Source organism: Oreochromis aureus, linkage group 19 (genome assembly GCF_013358895.1).
Source record: "Oreochromis aureus strain Israel breed Guangdong linkage group 19, ZZ_aureus, whole genome shotgun sequence".
Taxonomy (NCBI): Eukaryota; Metazoa; Chordata; class Actinopteri; order Cichliformes; family Cichlidae; genus Oreochromis; species Oreochromis aureus.
The window spans coordinates 1501330-1525563 of record NC_052960.1 but is presented as its reverse complement, the minus strand read 5'-3'; the positions used below and the strand labels follow the sequence as shown (position 1 = coordinate 1525563).

At 49.0% G+C, this 24234-nt stretch overlaps 2 protein-coding genes across 4 annotated transcripts; both read left to right on the top strand.

Annotated features, from left to right (window-relative positions):
* Nucleotides 1-1659: 1659 nt before the first annotated feature.
* Nucleotides 1660-9191, top strand: srp54 (signal recognition particle 54). Its single transcript, XM_031749700.2, has 17 exons — nucleotides 1660-1750; nucleotides 5471-5560; nucleotides 5934-6031; nucleotides 6113-6204; nucleotides 6290-6374; nucleotides 6469-6573; nucleotides 6680-6746; nucleotides 6822-6879; nucleotides 6994-7144; nucleotides 7266-7414; nucleotides 7495-7595; nucleotides 7785-7871; nucleotides 7949-8022; nucleotides 8168-8276; nucleotides 8366-8536; nucleotides 8666-8761; nucleotides 8865-9191. The coding sequence occupies exons 3-17, from the start codon at nucleotides 5954-5956 to the stop codon at nucleotides 8954-8956; spliced, it is 1515 nt and encodes a 504-aa protein (XP_031605560.1). The 5' UTR covers nucleotides 1660-1750; nucleotides 5471-5560; nucleotides 5934-5953; the 3' UTR covers nucleotides 8957-9191.
* A 281-nt stretch (nucleotides 9192-9472) lies between these two features.
* On the top strand, nucleotides 9473-23420 carry sec23a (Sec23 homolog A, coat complex II component). Of its 3 annotated transcripts, none has more exons than XM_039603368.1 (20): nucleotides 9473-9783; nucleotides 11129-11387; nucleotides 11478-11535; nucleotides 11613-11699; nucleotides 11776-12012; nucleotides 12103-12179; nucleotides 12267-12411; nucleotides 12503-12661; nucleotides 12807-12922; nucleotides 13026-13149; nucleotides 13243-13323; nucleotides 16489-16578; nucleotides 20840-20946; nucleotides 21039-21192; nucleotides 21270-21347; nucleotides 21433-21594; nucleotides 21777-21863; nucleotides 22237-22392; nucleotides 22643-22708; nucleotides 22792-23420. In XM_039603368.1, exons 2-20 carry the CDS (start codon nucleotides 11167-11169, stop codon nucleotides 22879-22881), a joined length of 2295 nt encoding a protein of 764 aa, XP_039459302.1. In that variant the 5' UTR covers nucleotides 9473-9783; nucleotides 11129-11166; the 3' UTR covers nucleotides 22882-23420. The 3 variants fall into 3 exon arrangements, with proteins under 3 accessions (XP_039459302.1, XP_031605540.1, XP_039459301.1); XM_031749680.2 differs by having other exon boundaries at nucleotides 11115-11387; XM_039603367.1 differs by having other exon boundaries at nucleotides 9473-11387.
* The last annotated feature ends 814 nt before the right edge of the window (nucleotides 23421-24234 follow it).

Sequence of the window (24234 nt, the reverse complement as noted above, 5' to 3'; positions counted from 1 at the left end):
CTCTGTATCTATTATTGCACGATCTACTGTACAATATAAAGCGCCTTGAGGCAACTGTTGTTGTGATTTGGCGCTATATAAATAACATTGAATTGACAATTGAATTGCTAGTATCACATAAAACTCTCCTTATTGTTTAGGTAACAACCTGTGGCGTCGCCTGGATGAGAGTGTCAGGCAGACACAGACACATAATGTGACAGCAGACGCGAATATTGAGGTCCAACAGTACATGATGGAGCCAAATATTGGAAGGCTGGAGGACCCCCTTAAATACTGGGAGAGACAAAAATATGTCTATCCTCACTTATATAAGTTAGCACTGACATACCTGTGTACCACTGCCTCATCTGTGCCCTGTGAGCGAGTGTTTTCAAAAGCAGGGGAAATATTGTCCAAAAAAAGAAATTGCCTACGACCTGCCACAGTGGAGAAACTGTTGTTTTTAAATAAAAACCAATGATGTGACCCCTAAACACTAATCACTGTCCATACCCCAACCACACCTCACCTCACAGTAAATGATCATTTCCATTTTAAGCATTTCCAAATAATCATTTTCCATACTGCCAGTATAAATATACACAGCATACTGCCATCACTACAATATACATGTTTTACACACTCCTTTTGTTGTTGACATTTACAGGCTGTGTGCAAAATGCCACACTCTTCAAATTCATGCTAACTAATATTTTTACGTCCAGTAGATGTCCTACTAGAGCAAATGAAGCTTCAAGACGCTTTGTGCTGGGGTGAACCAATTGGATGAAAAGCTTCAGTGCTTCATGAAGCTTCATCTGCCCATCACTAGTCCCGTGGTCTCAGCCTCAGATACTCAACTAATCAAAGTGATGTCATAAAACATGAATGAACAACAAAACATTTGTTCTCCTTCATTTCTGTCACACAAAGCTGTATGAAACGTTTCTCGCGGTTAGTATCATGGTTGCTAGGCAACCTGAGCATCGCGACGAAGGCCAGATCGTCCCATTTCACAAGCCTCTCACTTCCACACTTGTCGTACTTATAGTACGCACCGTCCGTAGTACGCGTACGGAGCGTACTTCAAGCGTGCGGACACAGCCTGAGCATGCGGAAAGGTGCGGGAGGATCTGATTGGTCGTAACTGAAATGCATGTTTAAGCTGTGTGAGGTCATCGGGTGTGGGCAGGTGATCTTCCTACCTAAAAAAAAACAAAAACATGAGGGCTGAAGTTTCTCAAAAACCCTGCACTGATGCTGCTCAGGTAAAGGTGGACAGGTGAGGCATTTGTGGTGCAGACAGGTGTGTTCAGAGGGCTGCACTGATGAAATAATGATGCAATGATGAGATCATGGGACAGGCTCAGGTGGTTATCCACAGAGCCCCGCCCCCTCCTGCACACGTGATTAAGTGTGGTTTCTGTCCATCGTGGGAGCTGCTCACAGATCAGCTGATTTAAACCTTTAACGTCCATGTGGCTTGGTGTTACGTGATGACGTCACTACAGCTGCTTTCATTTAGGAGTTTTTAATCAATTTTAAACTAAAACTTTATGGAAGAACTTCTAATAGACTCCACATTAAAGTGAAATGAAACTTCTGATGTTCTGAATAAAGTTGTTTTTTGTTTTGTTTTTTTGTAAATAAAGCCTGAGTGCTTCCGGTCGGGCTGGTTGGATGACGCGGTGTTTCCGGTGTTTTGGATGACGCTCCTGTGGCGGAGTCTCGGTCCTGCTGCCGTTTAACGAACACACTCACGGATACGGTAAGACCCGTACCTCTCTCCGCTCCCGCGAGGCTCGGTTCTTCGTACCGGGCCCGCTGCCGCCGCCGGGAGTGCGTCCCTATCCGCGTGAGCCGCTGACGGGCTCCGCGTGAGCGCACCGAGCTAACAGAGCTAATGCTAGCCGCTCGGTCCCTACTAACTGTAAACAGCTGACGTGTTGTTCGATAAACAGGCGATCGATCCGCGGGATTATCGATCACGTGATGAGGAGCTGATCTATGTTCTGATCAGTTCTGTGCGATCGGACAGGCCGAAGGAGTGAGAGGCACTGGTGAAGGGCCGGGGTCCCGCTCGGGTCATCCAGACCTCCACCTGAGTCCAGAGAGCCGGTGTGGAGGGCCAAACGGGTCGCCGAGAAGCTCCATGGAGGGGTTTCCTTTAATCTGTCACCTCCTGGCTCAAGCGTGACCATCTGATCAGCTTCATATCCGATTAATCGGTGGCTCCAGGCAGCTCCTTTCAGATATCGGAATACAAAGAAAGGATCGATCCCAAAATCACAGATCGTGGGTCCTTCATCTGTACTGAACCAGGTGTGAGGGCAGCCAGAGAGCTCTGCTGGTGGATGTTTTCCGCTCTTAGAGTCTCAGAGCCGCTAAGATGATGCTCACGTGTCACAGCCGTGAATGTGAAGCTTGAAGCTCAGATCAAAGGTTACAGGTGTCGTACAGGTGGATCTTCATTATGAGGACACACCTCAAACTGGCTGTGGTTTCCTCGTGCCAAAAAGTGGACATGTGAGCCCTCCATCAGCTGTTAGAAGTGATTAGACAGAAGCATTGATTATCCGCAGTCATTGGACGGGCTGGGCAGTGTCCACGATGATGACATCGTAACATCTCGACCATCTCAGATTTACCTGGAAATCTTGTGCTCCAAAGTTTGAACGTTTATGAGTGCTGTGAAATTTGAGCTTCAAATATCAAAAACTTTCCAGGGTGTTTTTGAAAACTTCCAGCAGGTTTCTTCACACCTGTCCTCACGGCTTGTTCTCACCATCAGCATGAACAGCATCTGTAACTGGGAGTTTGGCAGTTTCCAGATGTTACTATAATTATCACTTAGAGCAGGGGTGTCAAACTCCAGGCCTCGAGGGCCGGTTTCCTGAAACTTTTCCATGTGTCCCTGCTGCAACACACCTGAATAACATTAGGAGCAAGACTCTATAGAGCTGCATGCTGAGGTGCCAACTCCCAACTCCACTCAAGTGAAGTAGTGTTTGGAAAAATGTATTTTCCGCACTATAAGGCGCACTTAAAATCCTTTAATTTTCTCAAAAATCGGCAGTGGGCCTTATAATCCGGTGCACCTTATCTATGAATTCTTGCTGTGTTTACTGACCTCGAGCCGATTTTATATGGTACACGGTGCTCAAAAATCTGTCAAAAAATGTTTTAGTCCGACTTTGGTAAGCTACTAAGCCGCACGTTATGGCTACCATAGTCAGCAGCCTTGCGGAGTAATCTGGGTCCTAAACTCCTTCCCCTTCAGGTCCCAAAGTCAAACAATCACTGCAGCATCACTGAGAGTTAAAAACTGTCTAAATTCTTTCATCTTTAATAAAATGATCAGCATTGCTGCTTTCCCAGGTGTAACAATTAAGTTTAACATCCAGGCATCCATGAAAACAGGATTTATTAAATTTAACAGAGTTAGAAGTTAGCAGGAAGTTAGCTCGCTGGTTTCGCTAGTTACCTAAACATGATATAGCATGTTCTGACTGAGAGATTTCTGAAAAAAATAAAACGTACAGCTCTGCTATCACTTCCAACATAAATGAAGACAGAAAACTAAACAGCAGTGACGTTTGTAGGGTTACTGAAGTTGGGCTAGCTGGTATATAATGATGTGCTACGTGATCGCTAGCTACACAGCTATGTTAGCATAACAAAGCATAACACAGTGAACCTGGAGAATGAGCGCTAACTTTTTTCCACTTGATAAAAGTTCCCAATGTTTTTTTTGACTAATGCAATTGCATGGAAAATTTGTGTAAACGGACCAAACTTCAGTCAGGAGAACAACTGAGATAATCCAGCCACAATATGAGGTTAGTCATTAATGTAAGGTAAGATAACCTTTATTAGTCCCACACGTGGGAAATTTGTTTTGTTACAGCAGAAAGCTGACAGTGCAAAGTTACATAGCAAAAATTAGAAAAACACTGGAACAACATATACTGTTGTTCCAGTGTTTATAGAGCAGCTGCCAGAGAATTCAACATTAATGAATCAATGGTACGGAAGTGGAGGAAGCAAGAGGAATGAGCTGAGTAAAGTTTGACTTATCTGACTGCTTTGTTTCGTTTAATGCGCCTTATAATCTGGTGCGCCTTATGGTCCGAAAAATACGGTACTTCTAAAAGTACTCTAATTGCATCGTGTTCATTCATGAGCTGCTGTCAGGTCTTGCTAATGACCTACTTATGTTATTCAGGCCTGTTGCAGCAGGGACAGCGGCCCTCGAGGACTGGAATTTGACACCTGTGACCAGTGTTGGTCAAGTTACTTGAAAAAAGTAATCAGTTACTAATTACTGATTACTTCCCCCCAAAAGTAATCCCGTTACTTTACTGATTACTTATTTTCAAAAGTAATTAATTACTTAGTTACTTAGTTACTTTTTAAAAACACAATTTGCAACCTGAATAGGTGATAAAGCGATAGATCTTTCAGCCCAATTCTACTTTTTCTGCATAATCCATCATACAAAATGTAATCAAATGGAAACGTCTCTTTTTAAAACTTGTTTTATTAGTTTTAATCATTTAACTTTATGCATCAAGCAAAAATTAAATTATATGCAACATTCTCTGACTGGAAGAAATTTGTTTAACATTTAAACCTATTTTCTGCACATTCCACCACATAAAATAAAATATTTTCTTGTGTTTACACTCAGTCTTTCAAATAGATGCAAGTAAAACACAGCAGAAAATAAATAAAGTCAAAGGCTAGTTGCTCTATTTTCACCTGTAAAGCAGGACTGGGGTAGGCGGAGGTTTACCCTGGTGCAGGTGTGCCGCAGCGGTCAGTTGAAGACTCCGTGAGTTTCTCTGTGAGTTTCCCGTTACAGTCGTAGCGCACTCGCTGCTTGCTTGGAAGTTTAGGGGTTTTTTCGCTGTAAAAAGAAGTTTTCTTCCCACGCAGTGAACAGCAGACGCTAATGTTTTTGTCACTTTTTATGGAATCAAACTCAAAGTAAGGTCAGTACTTCCACGCTTTAAACGCTGCACGCTCATACTCTCTCCGCACTCGATATATTATCCATTGTTGATCTGCAGACAGCTGTTGTCACGGACGTCGCACTCGCTTACGTCACTATCATGAGACATTCTCGCAAAAAACTCACGGTTTTAGTAACGCAGTAACGCAGCGTTCCTACGGGAAAGTAACGGTAATCTAATTACCATTTTTGCAATGGTAATCCCTTACATTACTCGTTACTTGAAAAAAGTAATCGGATTACAGTAACGCGTTACACGTAACGTGAGAGGGCGCAAAGGCTGAACTCAGAGCCGGTCTGAAGCGAGCAGAAACGATATGAACGAACGATCTGAACCTGAACCGGTCTGATGTTTTGCAGTGTCTGTTTTTTACTGTGAGCCTCGAGCGCTGTTTCAGATTTCAGAGTGGATGATCTTCATCAAAGATAAATCTCTCAAATCTGAACACCTTTTATTTTCTCTCCTCTGGACAGGAAGTGCGAGGCTGCCACTACCACCTGTCAGCTGACTTACTGAGCACGCTCAGTAGGAGGGGTACCCTCCACAACACTCTGATTAACACAGTAAGTGACTTAATACATGCTCAATCATCCAGGTGAGGAAGTCGCAAAAAGTTGATTCTGTTCACGTGGACATAGCAGCCGATCCCTACTCCCCGTAAATGGTACTCATGGTTACCGATCAATCAGTAGTCATGACAATTCATGATGATCATTAACATGATTAATGATCATAAACTGACCTCACAGCCTATTGTTGGTCAGTGGTGCTAGTGTCAGTCATGCTGCAGATGTGCTGTTTATAAGGTTGGAAACTAAAGAAGTCACCTGATGGTGATGAAACGTTTCTGTCACTGACTCCTCTGCAACTAAACCGAGATAAGAATTGGCAGCGTGACGCACACAAACACGCCGTAACCACGGTTTTTATTTTCAGGTGTAACTTAGACCGCCATCATGGTGCTCGCCGACCTGGGGAGGAAGATCACCTCGGCGCTGAGGTCACTCAGCAACGCCACCATCATCAATGAAGAGGTGAGTGGGTCATGAGGTTCAATCTGAGCGTCCAACTGACGGCGCCGTGGTCTGTGACTCACCGTGTGTGTGTGTTTCCAGGTGCTGAACGCCATGCTGAAGGAGGTGTGTGCCGCTCTGCTGGAGGCCGACGTCAACATCAAGCTAGTCAAACAGCTGAGAGAGAACGTCAAGTGAGTGTGATCGTCCTGATCCCGGCATCCGAGCGTCCCGGTCCCGTCCAGGTGTGATGAACTCTGCTTGTTTTTGTCCCTGCAGGTCTGCCATAGACCTGGAGGAGATGGCGTCGGGTCTGAACAAGAGGAGGATGATCCAGCACGCCGTCTTCAAGGAGCTCGTCAAGGTCAGATCGTCTCGCTGCCGATGCTCGATCAGGTTAAACACCAACAGGAAGTTGTTGAGTCTAACCATGTAGTGTGTGTGTGTCATGCGACCAGCTGGTGGACCCCGGCGTGAAGGCATGGACGCCCACTAAAGGCAAGAACAACGTCATCATGTTCGTCGGTCTGCAGGGCAGCGGCAAAACTACGACCTGCTCCAAGGTGACCCACACTCACCTGTCATAACCCCCCCCCACACACACACACACCTGACACAGACCCCGCCTCCTGCTGTGTGTTCTGACTGTGATTGGTGTGTTTCCTGCAGTTGGCATATTACTACCAGAGGAAAGGCTGGAAGACCTGCCTGATCTGCGCCGACACCTTCAGAGCAGGTTAGTGTTACTTCCTAGACTCACTTCCTGTCAGTCACATGACCGCCATCATCATCATCATCTCTCCTCTCTCAGGTGCCTTCGATCAGCTCAAACAGAATGCCACCAAAGCCAGGATCCCCTTCTACGGCAGGTGAGTCTCAGACAAGCGGCGCCCCCTGGTATTACCTCTGGGTGATGAGTTCAGGGACCTGCCGAACTTGTGCGTGGTGCGTTCACGAACCTCCTGACTGTCTGTGCTCTTCAGTTACACAGAGATGGACCCGGTGGTGATCGCCTCAGAGGGCGTGGAGAAGTTCAAAGCAGAGAACTTTGAGATCATCATCGTGGACACGAGCGGACGACACAAACAGGAGGACTCGCTGTTCGAGGAGATGCTGCAGGTCTCCAACGCTGTGGTGAGTCCCTGAACGCACCACCTCAGGTGCAGTCCTGCTAACTGGAGCAACAGGAAGTGTTTATGTGTTAAGGTGCCTGCCTGTTCTGGACTCAGGTGTGTCCCTGGTCCTGTTTCCGTAGCAACCCGACAACATCGTGTACGTGATGGACGCCTCGATCGGGCAGGCCTGCGAGTCCCAGGCCAAAGCCTTCAAAGACAAAGTGGACGTGGCGTCGGTCATCGTCACCAAACTGGACGGGCACGCCAAAGGAGGAGGAGCTCTGAGCGCGTAAGCCTAGCGTCCTGTGCTGCATGATGATGTCATACGACTGTTACGGTTTACCTTCTTCTTCTGCTGTTTCCTGGCAGTGTGGCGGCCACGCGCAGTCCCATCATCTTCATCGGAACGGGCGAGCACATCGACGACTTCGAGCCGTTTAAGACGCAGCCGTTCATCAGCAAGCTGCTCGGTAAGCATGCGCCGAGGGGGGAGGGGCATATGCACGGACGTACGCTGAGCGGCTGTCATTGGTGGACTAACTGTAAACCTTCATGTCTCAGATAGTTTTTTGTTTGTTTGTTTTTTTTTAATTTGATTGATTCTAAATATTTGAACTGAGCCGTTTCCATGGAAACCTGTTGACACCTCTTCCTGTCAGGAATGGGTGACATCGAGGGCTTGATCGACCGAGTGAATGAGCTGAAGCTGGACGACAACGAGGAGCTGATCGACAAGCTGAAACACGGTGAGACGGCGAGCATGCCGCCCACGCTGCACTCTGGGTAAACTCACTGATCTTAACCTTTGACCTCTGACCGGCAGGCCAGTTTACCCTCAGAGACATGTACGAGCAGTTCCAGAACATCATGAAGATGGGCCCCTTCGGACAGATCATGGTACACACTCACCTGAAACTCACCTGAAACTCACCTGAGGCTGAGAGACAGCCAGGCTTGATGACTGTGTGTGTGTGTGTGTGTGTGTGTGTGTGTGTGTGTGTGTGTGTGTGTGTGTGTGTGTGTGTGTGTGTGGTGCGTTCAGGGTATGATTCCAGGCTTCGGGACAGACTTCATGAGTAAAGGCAACGAACAGGAGTCGATGGCTCGACTGAAGAAATTGATGACCATCATGGACAGCATGAACGACCAGGGTAACACGCACGCACGCACGCACGCACGCACGCACACAGCTGGTCCTGATGGATGACCCGATGTCTCTCCACTCTCTTGGGTTCTGCAGAGTTGGACAGCAAAGATGGAGCGAAGCTCTTTAGCAAGCAGCCCAACAGGATCCAGAGGGTGGCCCGGGGGTCAGGGGTTGCCACCAGAGACGTCCAGGAGCTCCTCACCCAGTACACCAAGTTCGCCCAGATGGTCAAGAAGATGGGAGGCATCAAAGGACTCTTCAAAGGTACCAACACCTGCTGGGGGGGTCTGAGAAGGTTTTCGGGAACATGTGAGAGGTCAAAGGGAACTGAGCAGGTCTGCAGGTGTACAGCGTCCCGCCGCTGACGTGTTTGGCGTGCTCACTGTGTTTCAGGAGGAGACATGTCCAAGAACGTGAACCCGTCTCAGATGGCCAAACTGAACCAGCAGATGGCCAAAATGATGGACCCCAGAGTCCTGCACCACATGGGTAAGACCAGAACCCAGACCCAACCGCAGGTTTGCTCGCCTGCATGCGTCCTGGAGAGTAACCGTGTGTGTGTGTGTGTGTGTGTGTGTGTGTGCGCACGCAGGCGGCATGGCGGGTCTCCAGTCGATGATGCGTCAGTTTCAGCAGGGCGCCGCGGGCAACATGAAAGGCATGATGGGATTCAACAACATGTGACCACCGACCAACCAGCTGCCTTAACTACAGGTTCCGCCTCCAGACAGGTGGAGGGGTGGGGCTTAGAGTTACCTGTTCTCTGCTGCTTTCAAAGTGAGGAGGAGAGGATGTCTCATTAATTTAAATGTGTAGGATGAAAATGGAGTGTCCTGATTAGACAAGCTGATGATGATGATGATGAAGATTAGTGTTGTATTTTTGGCGTTTAATAAACGTTTGTATTTACACCATTTTACACCTTCTGCATTTTTGTTTTTTTGTTTGTATTTTTTTTTCACAAAGCCAAGCGTGATAGGAAGTAAAGTCTGGGATTTTCAGAATAAAATCGTACTGTTTGCTTTGAGTAAAGCTGTAAAATAAATAAAGTGAGAGTTGTAAAAGTTTTCAGTAGAAAATAAAATGTGAAGTGAAAGTTTGAGTTTATTCCAGGAACCTTTAATTAAGTGAGAACAGGAAGTGTGCGGGCTGTTCTTCGGCCTGTTTAATGATGATTCATAAAAATATGAAGACTGAACAGAGGCGTGACTGAAAACGGTATCAGAATAATTCAGTGAATAACAACAGGTAATAAATAACGGGTAATAAACAGAAGAGTGGAATCTGGTTTGATTAGTTTGGGTGAGAAGAGTATAAACCCTGAGAGGTTAGAGCGGCTCCTCCCGGGCTGTGGGTCAGAGTTTCACTGCGCCGCCCCTCTCGGGTCTGGTTCCGGGATTTCTGTCGGAGTGAGCCCTCTGTCTGCGTTTCTCCTCTCTGGGTCTTGACGTGGCGGCCGCCATATTGTTTTGCTGTGTTGTCAGTGGAGAGCGGCGGCAGCTTCAGCGGCGGTGAGTGTCGTTTACCTGCAGCACGGACTCACCTGGGCCTGGCAGAGCTCCAGCCTCAGCTGGCCTCTGTCGGGCCACCTGTGCGCGCGTCCCGTAACTGTCACCCGTGTGACGTCAGTGTTGCATTTTGTCGCAGTTAGCCGTTAGCTTGAGTTAGCTGTTGTGTGATGTTGAGAAAACGGGGCTGACTTCGTGTTTGAGTCCTCGGGTTCGGCTCCAGGTGTGCCGACGTCAGCAGCTACCTGTGCCACAAGGCTCCTGCTGTCACACACCTGCAGTTGTCCCACAGGTAGCTGCTGACGTCAGTTTTTTAAGTGTCGCAGGCGCAGCATCTTTGATCTCTGACCTGCTGGACTTTAAATCCTCAAAGGTCGCGCAGAGTCGGTGGGCGCCGGTGAGGTCACGTGTTTAAGAGTGGCACTATCTTGATGATGATGATTCAGGGATGAAGCCTCAGATTCAGGCGTGACGTTAGAAACGCTCCCATAGTGAGCCCAGAGGATCCAGCAGGACCACAGGGACCCGCAGTCCGCCCACCAGACTCTGTTCGGTTTCTGTAGGATTTTGTGTTCGGCTCGTTTTCTGGAGCAGCAGCTGGGGATTCATTTCTCTGAGTTTCCTGCGAAGTTCGGCCTGAGCTGGACTCCAGTGTGAGCATTAGGACTCCGGGCTGGTAGCTCAGTGTGCATTTTCTGCAGCTTTTACAAGAAATGAACGCTTTCTGGAACTTTTTCAGTTTAAGAGTGAAGTGTTACTGACCTTTGACCCCATATCAGCCTGTTTGTGTCGGCATCAACCAGACACTAGGGAGAAACTTTTTTTCTGATTTTAATTCTTTCTGTTGGTTCGTTATTATTGTTGTTGTTGTTGTTGTTGTTGTTTGTGCTTTATGAAGGTTTAGCAGTGACTCGTTTTTCTGCCACACGTTCAAAGAACATAAAATCATTTCAACGTCACCATAAAAATCGATCTTGCAGGTTCAGGCGCTGCCTGCTGTTTTTCTCTTTTAGTAACTGCTCACCTGGAGCTGTGCCTGTCTTTGGGTTTGATTTTTTTTTTTTTTTTTTACCTTTGAGACTCACCTGTGTTTATGTCTAGAAACTAGAACCAGTCAAAGTGTGGGTTGGGGGCACGACAGGTAAAATTGCTACCAGGTCACACATAAACACGGACACCCGTTTGAGATAGCAGGTGTTTGCACCAAAACATCACTTCAATCCGAACCAACATAACTTTAGAAGAAAGTGGGCGGGGCTTATCCCCACGCTGCCAATATCACTGCACTACCCTCACACTGCCACCCACCCCCCATCCCCTCCTCCTCTCATCAGCTTATACCCAACAGCGTGACCCCCCCCACCCCTCCCACTTCCTGGTGTTGCCATGGCGACCTTTCCAGAGTACATCGCTCAGAACGAGGAGCGCGACGGCGTCCGTTTCAGCTGGAATGTGTGGCCGTCTAGCCGGCTGGAGGCGACCCGGATGGTGGTGCCGGTGGCGGCTCTGTTTACCCCGCTGAAGGAGAGGACCGACCTGCCCCCGATCCAGTACGAGCCAGTTCTCTGTAGTCGCGCCACCTGCCGCGCTGTGCTCAACCCACTCTGGTACACATCACAGCCTCCCACACTCACCTGTCCACCCACCTCTCACCTGTGTGCCCCGCACTCATCTGTCTGTGTGTCTGTACCTTTCAGCCAGGTGGACTACAGAGCCAAGCTGTGGGCCTGTAACTTCTGCTACCAGAGGAACCAGGTGAGTGCCACAAGCCCCGCCTACCTGTCAGGTGTTCCGGGTGTCACAGGTGGAGTCTGACCGTGTCTCTGTCTTAGTTTCCTCCGTCCTACGCCGGGATCTCTGAGGTGAACCAGCCCGCCGAGCTGCTGCCTCTGTTCTCCACCATCGAGTATGTGGTTCAGGTGAGTCCTGAGGACAGGTGAGACAGGTAACAACCGTGCCATCAGGTGTGTGAGCCGCTGTGCTCTTTGTCCTCAGAGGGGCCCTCAGATGCCGCTGGTGTTCCTGTATGTGGTGGACACCTGCATGGAGGACGAGGACCTGCAGGCGCTGAAGGAGTCTCTGCAGATGTCGCTGTCTCTGCTCCCGCCCACCGCACTCGTGGGACTCATCACCTTCGGACGCATGGTTCAGGTGCATGAGCTCGGCTGCGAGGGTATCTCCAAGAGCTACGTCTTTAGGGGGACCAAGGATCTGAACGCCAAACAGCTGCAGGTACGTACCTGCACGTCCCTCTGGGGTGGGGCTGGGGGCTTCCCGAGGGTCAGAACTCGGGTGAGCTAACAACAGCTGTGCTTCCTGTAGGAGATGCTGGGTCTCACCAAACCTTCAGCCGCTCAGGGACGAGGACCTCAGGCGGCGCCACAGCAGTCATTCAACAGGTGAGCCTCTTGTGAGCCTGAGTGGGTGTGGCTTAGGTAAAGGTGCTGTCACAGCAGCGGCGTTCCTCACTGTGAATTTTCCTGCAGGTTTCTGCAGCCGGTGCAGAAGATTGACATGAACCTCACCGACCTGCTGGGGGAGCTGCAGCGCGACCCCTGGCCTGTGACGCAGGGCAAGAGACCACTGCGCTCACTGGGCGTCGCCATGTCCATCGCCGTGGGGCTCCTGGAGGTGAGGGGGCGGGGCTTTAGGCAGACAGAACATGGCGTGGATGTCTCAAAGACTTTGATCGACGGTTTTGCTTGTGTTCTTTTACCCACAGTGCACCTTTCCCAATACTGGCGCACGCATCATGACCTTCATAGGCGGCCCAGCGACACAGGGGCCCGGCATGGTGGTGGGAGACGAGCTGAAGACGCCGATCAGGTCCTGGCACGACATCGAGAAGGACAACGCCAAGTTCATGAAGAAGGCCACCAAAGTGAGTGCATGGCGTTTACAGGCCATGTGACACGCGGTTTTTTTTACCTGATTATTTTCATCATTACGTGATCGTTCTGTAAGACTTTTAATGGCTGTTGTTGTGACCTTTGTTTGTTCTCGTTGTGCTGAACGCTGCATCACAGCACTACGAGTCTCTGGCCAATCGAGCGTCCAGCAACGGTCACATCATCGACATCTACGCCTGCGCCCTCGATCAGACCGGCCTGCTGGAGATGAAGTGCTGCACCAACTACACCGGGTAAACACACACACACTCACTCCTGAACCCTGTGAAAGGTTGGTGGGCTGTGTAGCGCTCTCTGTGGTCGTGTTCATGCGTGACCTGTGTCTCTGTGTCGCAGCGGTTACATGGTGATGGCCGACTCCTTCAACACGTCTCTGTTCAAGCAGACCTTCCAGAGGGTTTTCACCAAAGATGTCCAGGGATCCTTTAAGATGGCCTTCGCCGCCACGCTGGAGGTCAAGGTATGAAGGAAAAGCACAGAAGAACAGGGAGGCCCTGCACCCAGCGCATCTCTATCACAGGTTAATGACCCCTGCTGTGTTTTTTCCATGCAGACGTCCAGAGAGATCAAAGTGTCCGGCGCCATTGGCCCCTGCGTGTCTCTGAACGCTAAAGGACCCTGCGTCTCCGAGAACGTACGTGAAGCTAAGACAGCGGCACGAACGACACCCTCTGCAGGCAGAGACATGAAGTACACTAACACCGCCCCCTGCAGGCAGAGACAGGAAGTACACTAACACCGCCCCCTGCAGGCAGAGACAGGAAGTACACTAACACCGCCCCCTGCAGGCAGAGACAGGAAGTACACTAACACCGCCCCCTGCAGGCAGAGACAGGAAGTACACTAACACCGCCCCCTGCAGGCAGAGACAGGAAGTACACTAAGGTCGTGTCCAAATTCATGGGCTGCATCCTCCTGAGGATCTCAATTCTCAAATAGGCGAGTCCGTACTCACGTTCTCGGCGAGTTTGGACTTGCCGAGAACGTGAGCGCAGACTCGCGATTTGTACAATTGGAACACCAGCGTACTTGATGATGTAACAGGTCTGGATTTTCCGTCGCCTCTTAATTTAACTGTGATTAGTATTGTCACGGCCTTTTATATTCCAAACACCCAAAAAGTCCAAGAAAAGGCCGTGGGTGGCAACGGGAGGTTTGTTTTCTGACTTCATTGTTTAAAATTATATGGGGTTTATTTTGTGGAAAATTATAAACAAAAATCAACCAAATATCTTCTTACAACTTAAAATTAAATGAAAGTTAACTCAATTTGCTTTAAGACGTTCAAGAAGTGGTCAGAAAATCTTTTTTAAACCCTCCCGTCGTCCCATCTGACATTTGGCAAACAGAAAACCTCTTTACCACACCCCTCCAGGGTGCTCTTAATCCCTTGATTAATGGGAGGGTCCATAAGCTAATAAACCAATCACTTTCTAAAAACTTTTCCAAAAATAAAATTAATTACAAATTTGCATAACAAAAACTAGGTCAGCATATTCTTACAACTTTAAAGAAAAAGCAAAAATGAATACAAATTGCGATTTATACACATTCAACAAAAATGGCCACAACAAATATGTTATGAAGCTTAACTTTAATCTCAGTCAAACCGATTTACTCAGGAACAAATAAAACACTGAAATAAACCAAACATTAACATTTAGAAGTGATCTAAGAGACTTATATATCATGTTTAACCTGAGTAGCAAAAGACCGCAGGGGGGTTTGAAAACGATGTGCCGTTTTCAAACCCCTCGCTGTTCCTGCCGGCTCTAGTGATCCTTGACCTCCCGGTCTGCTATGGAGCTGGTGGGTAACAGACGACTCCGAAAACGTCGGAGCACGTTTGGAAATATGTGATATCTTGATAAATCCAGCAGATATTTGAAGCTTACACAGCTACATTCTCACTTGAAAATAACTTAAAAGTTTATTTTCTCTCCCAGAAAGAGTAATATTTAAAAGTTTTTAGCCGCACTCCTCTGCCACTGCCGCGTTTGGATTTTGGACAAAATGCATTCTGGGATATTTAGCTGTACCAAGTACACATAAGTCACCACCGATGCATGCTCGATAAAACAGGCAAGGCGAGAGCAGATCCGGGAATTTGTCGCATTCCTGGCTTGATGCGTACTTTGAATTGGAACAGTACTTGGTCTCCAACTGATGACGTATCACCAGTACACAAGAACACAAGTACGCACAAGTACGCATATTGAGATAGGCCCATAAAGTACACTAACACCGCCCCCTGCAGGCAGAGACAGGAAGTACACTAACACCGCCCCCTGCAGGCAGAGACAGGAAGTACACTAACACCGCCCCCTGCATGCAGAGACAGGAAGTACACTAACACCGCCCCCTGCAGGCAGAGACAGGAAGTACACTAACACCACCCCCTGCAGGCAGAAACAGGAAGTACACTAACACCGCCCCCTGCAGGCAGAGACAGGAAGTACACTAACACCGCCCCCTGCAGGCAGAGACAGGAAGTACACTAACACCGCCCCCTGCAGGCAGAGACAGGAAGTACACTAACACAGTCCTTTGCAGGCAGAGACAGGAAGTACACTAAGGTCGTGTCCAAATTCATGGGCTGCATCCTCCTGAGGACCCGGCCTTCATGGTCTATGTGGGCCGGGTCCTCAGAAGGTCGGGTAGGCCGGAAGTAAACGGCTGGGGAAATGGGACGGTCTAGCCTTCTGATTAACGTCACCGCTGTCTCGGTGGAGTTTAATAAACTCGGCCGTCTGCTCCTTGCTATCTAAATTATAACAGGACACTGGCGTAAATTCTCGACCGTCTCACACTTCTGTTTAATCGGTTTTCTGTTTGACATTTAGTCAGCTGTGTAAAAACCAAGGAGGAACCCCCCCGGGGGATTAATAAAGTTTTATTTTATCTAATCTAATCTAATAACTTTAATCTCAGCCAAACCGATTTACTCACGAACAAACAAAACACTGAAAAAAGCCAAACAATAACATTTTTAGGTTGTCTAAGTGACTTATATATTACGTTTAACCTGAGTAGCGAAAGTCCGTGGTGATCTGAAAATGATGTGCCGGGAGTTGTGCCGTTCTCGGTGGCTTCAGTGACCCTCGAGCTATCGGCTAGCTATCGAGCTGGTGGGTAGCAGACGTCTCAGAAAACGTCGAAGCACTTTTGCAAATATGCGATATCTTGATAAACCGAGCAGATATTTGAAGTTTACACAGCTACATTCTCGCCTGAAAATATGTTAAAAGTTTATTTTGTGACCCAGAAACATTAGTATGAGTAATTTTAAAACTTAGTAGCAGCCGCCATTGTTGGAAACTGGAGTTTGGCTGGGCCGTGCTATGAATTGTGGGATATGGTGGGCCACAAAGGACACACCCGACCCATCCTTCAAATTCGGGGAAAAGGAGGACGCATTTGTCGGCTGCATTCGGAGGAGTCTATGAATTTGGACAGCCTTCGGCGCGTCACTGTGACGTAATCGGTCTACAAATGCGTCCTCAGGAGGATGCAGCCCATGAATTTGGACACGACCTAACACCGCCCCCTGCAGGCAGAGACAGGAAGTACACTAACACCGCCCCCTGCAGGCAGAGACAGGAAGTACACTAGCACCGCCCCCTGCAGGCAGAGCTAGGAAGTACACTAACACCGCCCCCTCAGAATCTTACTGCTCATATAAGTGATGATGCTGTGTTTTAGTTAGGTACAGGTGAATCCTCAGGTGGATCATGGGTGTAATTCCTGTGTCCGGCCTGCAGGGGCAGATCAGCTTAGACTGTGACTGTTTGTGTTCCAGGAGATCGGCACAGGAGGAACCTGTCAGTGGAAGGTCTGCGGACTGGATCCGAGTACCACGCTCGCGCTTTACTTCGAGGTCGTCAACCAGGTATTAACACCTGACCTCTGACCTTTGATTCTGAACGTCACCATGAAGCTTCTGAATTATTGATATCCACCAATTAGAAGAAAGTTCAGTGATCTGAAGTGATGTCATGGTACAGGATGATGTCATATATCCTGCTGTTGAGAAAATAAGAGCTCAAGCTAAAGCTGACAAAATAAAAGCACCACTGATGTTCTGATAGTGAAATTCTGGTGTTTAAAACAACAATGATGATCTGTTTGCAGTTTATTTTTTTTTAGTTTTTTTTTTTCGCTCTTATTATTTTAAAAGTAATATCATTTTATTTTTGCTGTTTATCAGGACAGCTTTCAAAATTAAAACTGCAAAAGACTAAAGCAGCCAAACTGACACAGTCTTTCTAAGAGGATGCTCAGTCATAATAGGCAGGAAATGAGTTTGAATTTAAAGTGCACACATCAGGGCGGAGATGCTGACTTCCAGGCTCTGCCTAGTTTGTCCATCATCCTCGATCCTGCTGGGCTGCACGAGCCGCTCGTCACTCCCAGGGTCTCCGGCTGTTTATCAGCTCTGTTCACATGCAGCACAGCATCCAACTCAGAGTTTAAACGCTCAGTGTAACTGAGCCCATGGAACAGTTTAACCTACTTCCTCCGTCTACTCTGTGCTGATGTGGTCACGTCAGCATAAACACAACTCTGCTGAAATGGAGCTGAAAGAGCTCGGACTGTTTGTAACTCTGAATTTGAACTGGAGGAGGATTTGGAAAAGGAAATATTTCGTGTTGTGAGACTGCGGGAGATCATCAGCCGAACATCAGTGTGCGGTCTTCAAACACAACATCACGTCAGAACTCGTCCACACTGAAGAACAAGATGAGAAGTATGGCCTACATTTCCCAGAGTGCACAGGTCCAGTGATGGTGGTGGGAGGATCATGGTGGTGTTGGTGTTTTGGGAGAAGATGGAGGCCGTGTTGCGCTCGTACTTGTTGTTGTTGTGCTGACACGATTGGTCGCGTGTAGATGGAGAGCGGAGCTCTGGGAGCGGGACTCCAGGAACATCCCGGAACACGGAATGAACCTGCAGAAACTTCGGCGCACCGCCACCCTGTACCTGCTGGAATCATAGAGAGACAGACAGGAAGTGATGTTCCTGTTCACTATGACATCATCAGCGCATCAAAGTGACATTTCATTACTGCTTCAAAACTGATTGGAGCCTTCGATAAAGAAAGTCTGACTCACGTCTGCGTCATGCAGGTGATCCACGGGTTGAGCGCGGCGCTGGTCAGAACCAGCCAGGAGGAGAGGGCGGCGGTCACGGACGGACTCTGATGACCGCTCAGCGTCTCGTACAGACACACAGAGATGTAGGGCAGCCAGCAGACCAGCAAACACACTGCCAGGAGACAGGAAACCGAGTCACATGACTTCGTCAGCAGCCCCTCTACGAGTGAGCTGGTGTTTGGAGACTAGTTATCTAGTTATCTGTGGACTAATTAAAGAGGCCTAGGGACTAGAGAACCGCCTTGAAGTTGTAGATGTGTCTACCAATCTGAAGATGGGCGGTTCAGGCTGGAGACTCTCTCTGCTTGTATGAACAGGTGAACATGGCGTTAAAGCACTTGGAGTGCTCAGGTAGAGTGGATGAGTGCTGTGTAAGAGCCAGTAGCCAGTACTCACAGTGGAGCGCTCTCATTGACCTTACGGTGAAAACATTAACCTGGTTTATGGGTCACTAAGACCACCTGCAGCTGGCTGTGGTGACCTTTGACCCTGCCTGTGTTTATGACCTCAGTGTTTGTCCCTATAATGAGAGTAATGGCAGTGAGTCACAAAGATAAACATGGACGCTGATCCTCAGAGACGGCCGCTGTGACGCAGAAGTTTTATTTTAGAGGGTAAACGGCTGCGGTCCCGTGGTCATGTGATCCTGCTGTTTGAGTTTATGAGGACATTTTCACATGGATCTGCTCTGCTTTACGAACGGGGAAATGTTTTCTGTCCAAGGAACAAAATAATTTCATGTATCCGACTTAATCAGCAGAAATCCGATAAACTGTTTCCCGTTAGGCGGGGTGTTCAGTCCCAGTGGAGAAATACTGGAACTCCATATGAAATCACTGGTAATTACTGGGACTGTTGCACCAATTAAAGAATCTAGAAGACAAGTTTCGGACTACTTACTGAAGTTTAAGTAGAAGTTTAAGAGCCTGCAGAGATTTTTATACTAGCTGGAGATTTTGAGCGTTTAACAGGAGTTGGAGATTAGTTCAGACGTCTGTGTTACTGAAGTTTGTTTACTAGTAAAAGCCTGAGCATTACTTTCAGACAGCTGTAGGTTTTTAGCTTATTTGAGGAGTTGTGGAGATGTTTGTGAGCTAGTTGCAGAGGTTGGAAAGTAGTCGTCGGACCGCTGTGTGGGGGAAACTTGGAGTAAAGCTTAGAGGACGAAGTTTTCACAAAGAACGCGAGTCGGTGAAGTGCAGGTGTGACCCATGTCCCTGCAACATCAAGGAACAGCTTGAGCTCACCTGAGGTGGCGACCATGACAAGGGAGCTCCTCAGGTAGTTGTTGGCAGGAACGTAGAAACAGTGCAGCTCGTTGCACATGAAGGTTCCCCTCCTGGCCTGCTTCCTGGCCACATACACAATGTATCCGTACAGCGAGCACATGGTGAGGATCGGCGCTACGATGCCTGCCCCCATCCACAGCAGCACAAAGTACCTGTTCTCCGGGGTGAAGCTCAGGCAGCAGAGGAACCGCGAATCGCTGTAGGCGTAGCTGCCGAAACCCAACAGCGGCATGGTGGCATTGGCCAGGCAGAACAGCCAGACTGCGACCAGCACCGCCCGGCTCCGCCCCACCGTCCAGATGCTGCGGAAGCTGAGGGCAAAGCAGATCTCCGTGAACTTGTAGATGGTGGCCCAGGCAAGCGAGTGCAGGGAGGCAGTCTGCAGCAGGAGGAAGATGAAGCCGCCGCCCTGACAGACGGCGCCCTCGCTGGAGTGACCGACAGGCTGGGAGAGGCTGTTGTACGCGCTGAAGGGGATGGCGGAAAGTCCGAGGACGAGGTCGCTAAGGCTAAAGCTCAGGGTGAGGCCCAACGTGTTGGACCGCAGCTCCTTGTTCAGCAGGAGCACCAGCAGGAGGAGGAGGTTCCCACAGGTGGACGCCACACTCGTCAGCAGCATGAGAGCGGCGTACAGCATGCTCAAAGCGTCCGCCATCTTCACATGGACTCGCAGAACAGGAACGTGCACCGTGCCGAGGTGATCCAATCACCTGCAGGCTCTCTGATCAGCTGATCGATCAGCTGTTGGTTCCTTCTGAAACGAGAAGCCAAGGACGAGCGGCTTCAGCAGGCTGTCAGAGCAGCTGAGAGCCCGTCGTCACCACGGAGACTGCCGGGATTACCTGAGGCACTGTGAGTCACACCTGAGCTGCAGCTTAAATAACATCAGCTGTCATAAAGATGAAAACGCAGAGAGAACCTTTCAAGGACATTTTCACCAATCAGAAACCAGAACCAGGACCAGAAGAAGAGTCTACCTGAACCTGCAGCTGACTGGACCAATCGGGAGGAAGAACCATGATGTCACCTTCATCAATTGATTATCAGAGCAGTCTGTGCTCTTCAGAGGTTAAAGGTCACACTGATGTTGGCTGGAGTTGATCAGTCGGTGTGTGAATCTGATCGCAGTCCAACGAGTCTGATCAGCTCCGAGTCTGAGCGGGGCCGGGTGGACTGCAGGGGGCGTGTCCTGTTCTCCAGAGGGTGTGTTGCCATGGCGCACCTGTTTGACACCTGCTGTGAGGATGATGAGCGCACACACACACACACACATAGTTACCTGCTGACTGTAAAGTAAACAAGATGAACATCCAATATCCTGCCTGTGTGTGTGTGTGTGTGTGTCAGTCACGCAGCCTGACTCAGGTAATAACAGGTGTACAGGTGTGTAATCACCCTCACCACCTGCTGAACCTCAAACCGCTGAGGAGCTCAGGCCGGGGTTGGGTGTGAAGCAGCCAATCACATCTCAGCTTTGTTAAAGAAAGTGACCTCTGAGTCACGTCTGGAGGCAGAAAATGAGCCTCAAACACAAAAACACACCTGAGCAGGTGATACGGAAATAAACAGTCCAAGGGGTCATGACCCTGACAGTGAGGTCTCAGGGGCGGGATAAATGCTGGAGGCGGGGTTAACATTCTATGATGTTGATACCTGATTAACCTGACCTCTGATCTCTAACTTGCCTGTTTGTGGTGACTTCCTGCAGCACAACGCGCCAATCCCTCAGGGCGGCCGCGGGGCGATCCAGTTTGTCACGCAGTACCAGCACTCGTCAGGTCAGCGACGCATCCGGGTCACCACCACCGCCAGGAAGTACGAGCACACCTGCTCCTCACACACCTGCCTCCACCTCATCACTACACACACACACCTGAATTAATCCCACCCCCTTCTCTTCCCCTCAGCTGGGCCGATGCTCAGACGCAGATTCAAAGCATCGCGGCGTCCTTTGACCAAGAGGCGGCGGCCATCCTCATGGCGAGGTTGGCAGTGTACCGGGCAGAGACGGAGGAGGGGCCGGACGTGCTCAGGTGGTTGGACAGACAGCTGATCAGACTGGTAGGAGAACACACCTGCAGAGTGAGCGCCACGATTGATCTGAACAGGAAGCGATTGATAATTGTGTTTGTGTTCAGTGTCAGAAGTTTGGCGATTACCACAAAGACGACCCGAACTCCTTCCGGTTCTCCGAGACCTTCTCCCTGTATCCCCAGGTGACCCGACTCCTGTAACGCTCTGCACAGACACACCTGTGACACGCACCTGGACGCAGGGCTGACGTGTGTTTGTGTGTTTCAGTTCATGTTCCACCTGCGGCGTTCGCCGTTCCTGCAGGTGTTCAACAACAGTCCTGACGAGAGCTCGTATTACCGACACCACTTCAACCGGCAGGACCTGACGCAGGCGCTCATCATGATCCAGCCGGTGCTCTACGCCTACTCCTTCAACGGTCCACCTGAGGTATCTGTACACCTGTGTGCACACACATCTGTATAGCTGCACACACACAGTGCAGAGTAAGCAGCTGGATGTGCAGGTGTTTCATGTTTCAGAGTCTGAAGCTCTCATTGTTAAACAAACTGTGAGTTATTGATCGATTAACTGATTAGACTGCGTGCGTGCGTGTGTGTGTGTGTTTCTAGCCCGTCCTGTTGGACAGCAGCAGCATCCTGCCCGACCGAATCCTTCTGATGGACACGTTCTTCCAGCTCCTCATCTACCATGGAGAGGTACACCTGACGCCACCAATCACACTTCAGCACGTCGTGACATCACAGCTGTCTAAGCCAATCAGGGTCCTGTAATTTAATTAGGATAGAGCCATGATTATCTGTTAAAGACCGTTTCTTTAAACGTGATCCAGCTGTTTCCATCATAGGTGTGACGCTGAGCTGAGTTCCCACCTGATTTCAGTCCAACGCTCACACCTGAACGCGCTTCAATCAGCTGTTTGCAGTTTTACCTGCTGAGCTTGTTCATATCCTCTCGTTAACTCAACGATTCACCTGACATGAGCTCAAAACACACAAATCTTTAAAGAACCATGATAATGAGCTGACCTGTGCAGGTGTACAGGTGTGTCTCACTGTGTCTCTCTGTTAGACTGTGGCTCAGTGGAGGAAGGCCGGCTATCAGGATATGCCCGAGTACGAGAACTTCAAACACCTGCTTCAGGCTCCGGTGGACGACGCCCAGGAGCTGCTGCACACGCGCTTCCCCATGCCGAGATACATCGACACGGAGCACGGCGGCAGCCAGGTGAGGGCGCTGGCACACACCTGAGAAACACATCAGCTTTATTTACATCACCTCAGATTACGAGGCGTGACATCAGCACAGTGGCAGTGTGACGTCATCAACTATTATGCAAACTCTCCTTTATGCACCTGTGCCCACACCTGTGCCCACACCTGTGCCCACACCTGTGCCCACACCTGTGCCCACACCTGTGCCCACACCTGTATACATGATCAGCAGGTGAAAGGTTTTCTTCTTCTGCTGTTTTCAGGCTCGCTTCCTGCTCTCCAAAGTGAACCCCTCCCAGACCCACAACAACATGTACACCTGGGGGCAGGTAAGACTTTAACCTGTAATCTTTAACCTTCAAATGTGGACCAATCAGACGCTGTGTTTACAAAAGTCCCCCCCCCCCTGCAGGAGTCCGGTGCTCCGATCCTGACAGACGACGTCAGCCTGCAGGTGTTCATGGACCATCTGAAGAAGCTCGCTGTCTCCAGCGCCGCCTGAGGGTGCCATCGGCTCACCTGTCCTCACCTGTTTGCTTTTTGTTTTCTTGCTGCCTGTGTTTCCATGGCAATAGTTCACAAACACCATCAACCAATCAGGAGCAAGTTTAGAGTTTTACCCTCACAGTGTAGAGATGCTATTGTTAATTGGCCTTTTAAAAAAAAAAAAAAAATGAAGTTGCATTTGATTGGTTGATCCTCTCAGACAGCGGCAGTGATAGCTTTCACAATAAAAGCCTCTGTGTAGCTTTAGTCTGTGCAGCTTTTAATGTGAAACAACAGCAGGAAGCGGTGGCTGTCGGAAGTTTTTTTTTTATATTTGGCTAAAAAATTTTAAATTGATTTTAAAATTTTAACAAGTGATTTTTTTTAAATTTAGGAACAGGAAACAGGAAGTGAGGTGTTTTGTTTTTTTAGAAAGCGTGTGATGTCACTGAGCGCGCGACGCTGCCTGCTTGTGTTTGAACACTAACCGAGAACGAACGCAGAGGTTCACCTCGCCACTGTTCTCGTCTTTCTAATAAAATCTGCAGAATTTCACCGAGTTTGTCTTTTTCTGAAATGTGAAGCTCTGATGTCATCAGAGACGCTCGCAGCAGCTATGCATGTGTGACTGAGCCCAGTGTTTTATAAAGCACTGTCTGACAGCCTGCAGACGGTCTGTTTGTAATTGTAATCAGCTGTAGACGAGATTATCACAGGACTGTGGTCGCCTCCGCCTCTGCTCAGACACCATCAGTCATCCCAGCAAATAGCACCACCCCAGATTTAAAAATCCACTTTAGCTCAGGAGCATTAAAGTGTGAAAAGGAAAAGAAACCTGACAGACCCTCGAGGAGCTTCTGTTGTCAGTGGAACAGAGTCCGACTTTAACCCTGAATTAACCTGAGTGACCCGCCCTACCATCTGAGCCTTCCCACTCACACAGGTAAAATCAATGAGCCGAGCTGTGGGGTCCTCAACGTGTGCCACACCCACAGAAACAGACACCTCTGCTAAAGAGCTGCAGGTGAACAGGTGGCGTGGAGCTCAGCACTGTCAATTCAGGGGCTGCATCCTCCTGAGGACCCGGCCTTCACGGTCTACGTGGGCCGGGTCCTCCAAAGACCGAGAAGGCCGGAAGTAAACGGCCGTGAAATGGGACGGTCTAGCCTTCAGCTTTGCATCACCACTGTCTCGGTGGAGTTTAATAGACTCGGCCGTCTGCTCCTTGCTATCTAAAATATAACAGGACACTGGACTAAACTCTCGACCATCTCACACTTCTGTTTAATCAGTTTTCTGTTTGATGTCTATTCAGCTGTGTGAAAACTAGAACTTTAATCTCAGCCAAACCGATTTACTCAGGAACGAA

Coding starts and splice junctions, on each gene's coding strand:
- srp54 (XM_031749700.2), top strand. CDS start 5,954: ATGGTGCTCGCCGACCTGGGGAGGAAGATCACCTCGGCGCTGAGGTCA. Junction 6,205..6,289: donor CAGCTGAGAGAGAACGTCAA/GTGAGTGTGATC, acceptor TTGTCCCTGCAG/GTCTGCCATAGACCTGGAGG. Junction 8,277..8,365: donor GGACAGCATGAACGACCAGG/GTAACACGCACG, acceptor TGGGTTCTGCAG/AGTTGGACAGCAAAGATGGA.
- sec23a (XM_039603368.1), top strand. CDS start 11,167: ATGGCGACCTTTCCAGAGTACATCGCTCAGAACGAGGAGCGCGACGGC. Junction 12,180..12,266: donor CCACAGCAGTCATTCAACAG/GTGAGCCTCTTG, acceptor ATTTTCCTGCAG/GTTTCTGCAGCCGGTGCAGA. Junction 12,923..13,025: donor TGCTGCACCAACTACACCGG/GTAAACACACAC, acceptor TCTGTGTCGCAG/CGGTTACATGGTGATGGCCG.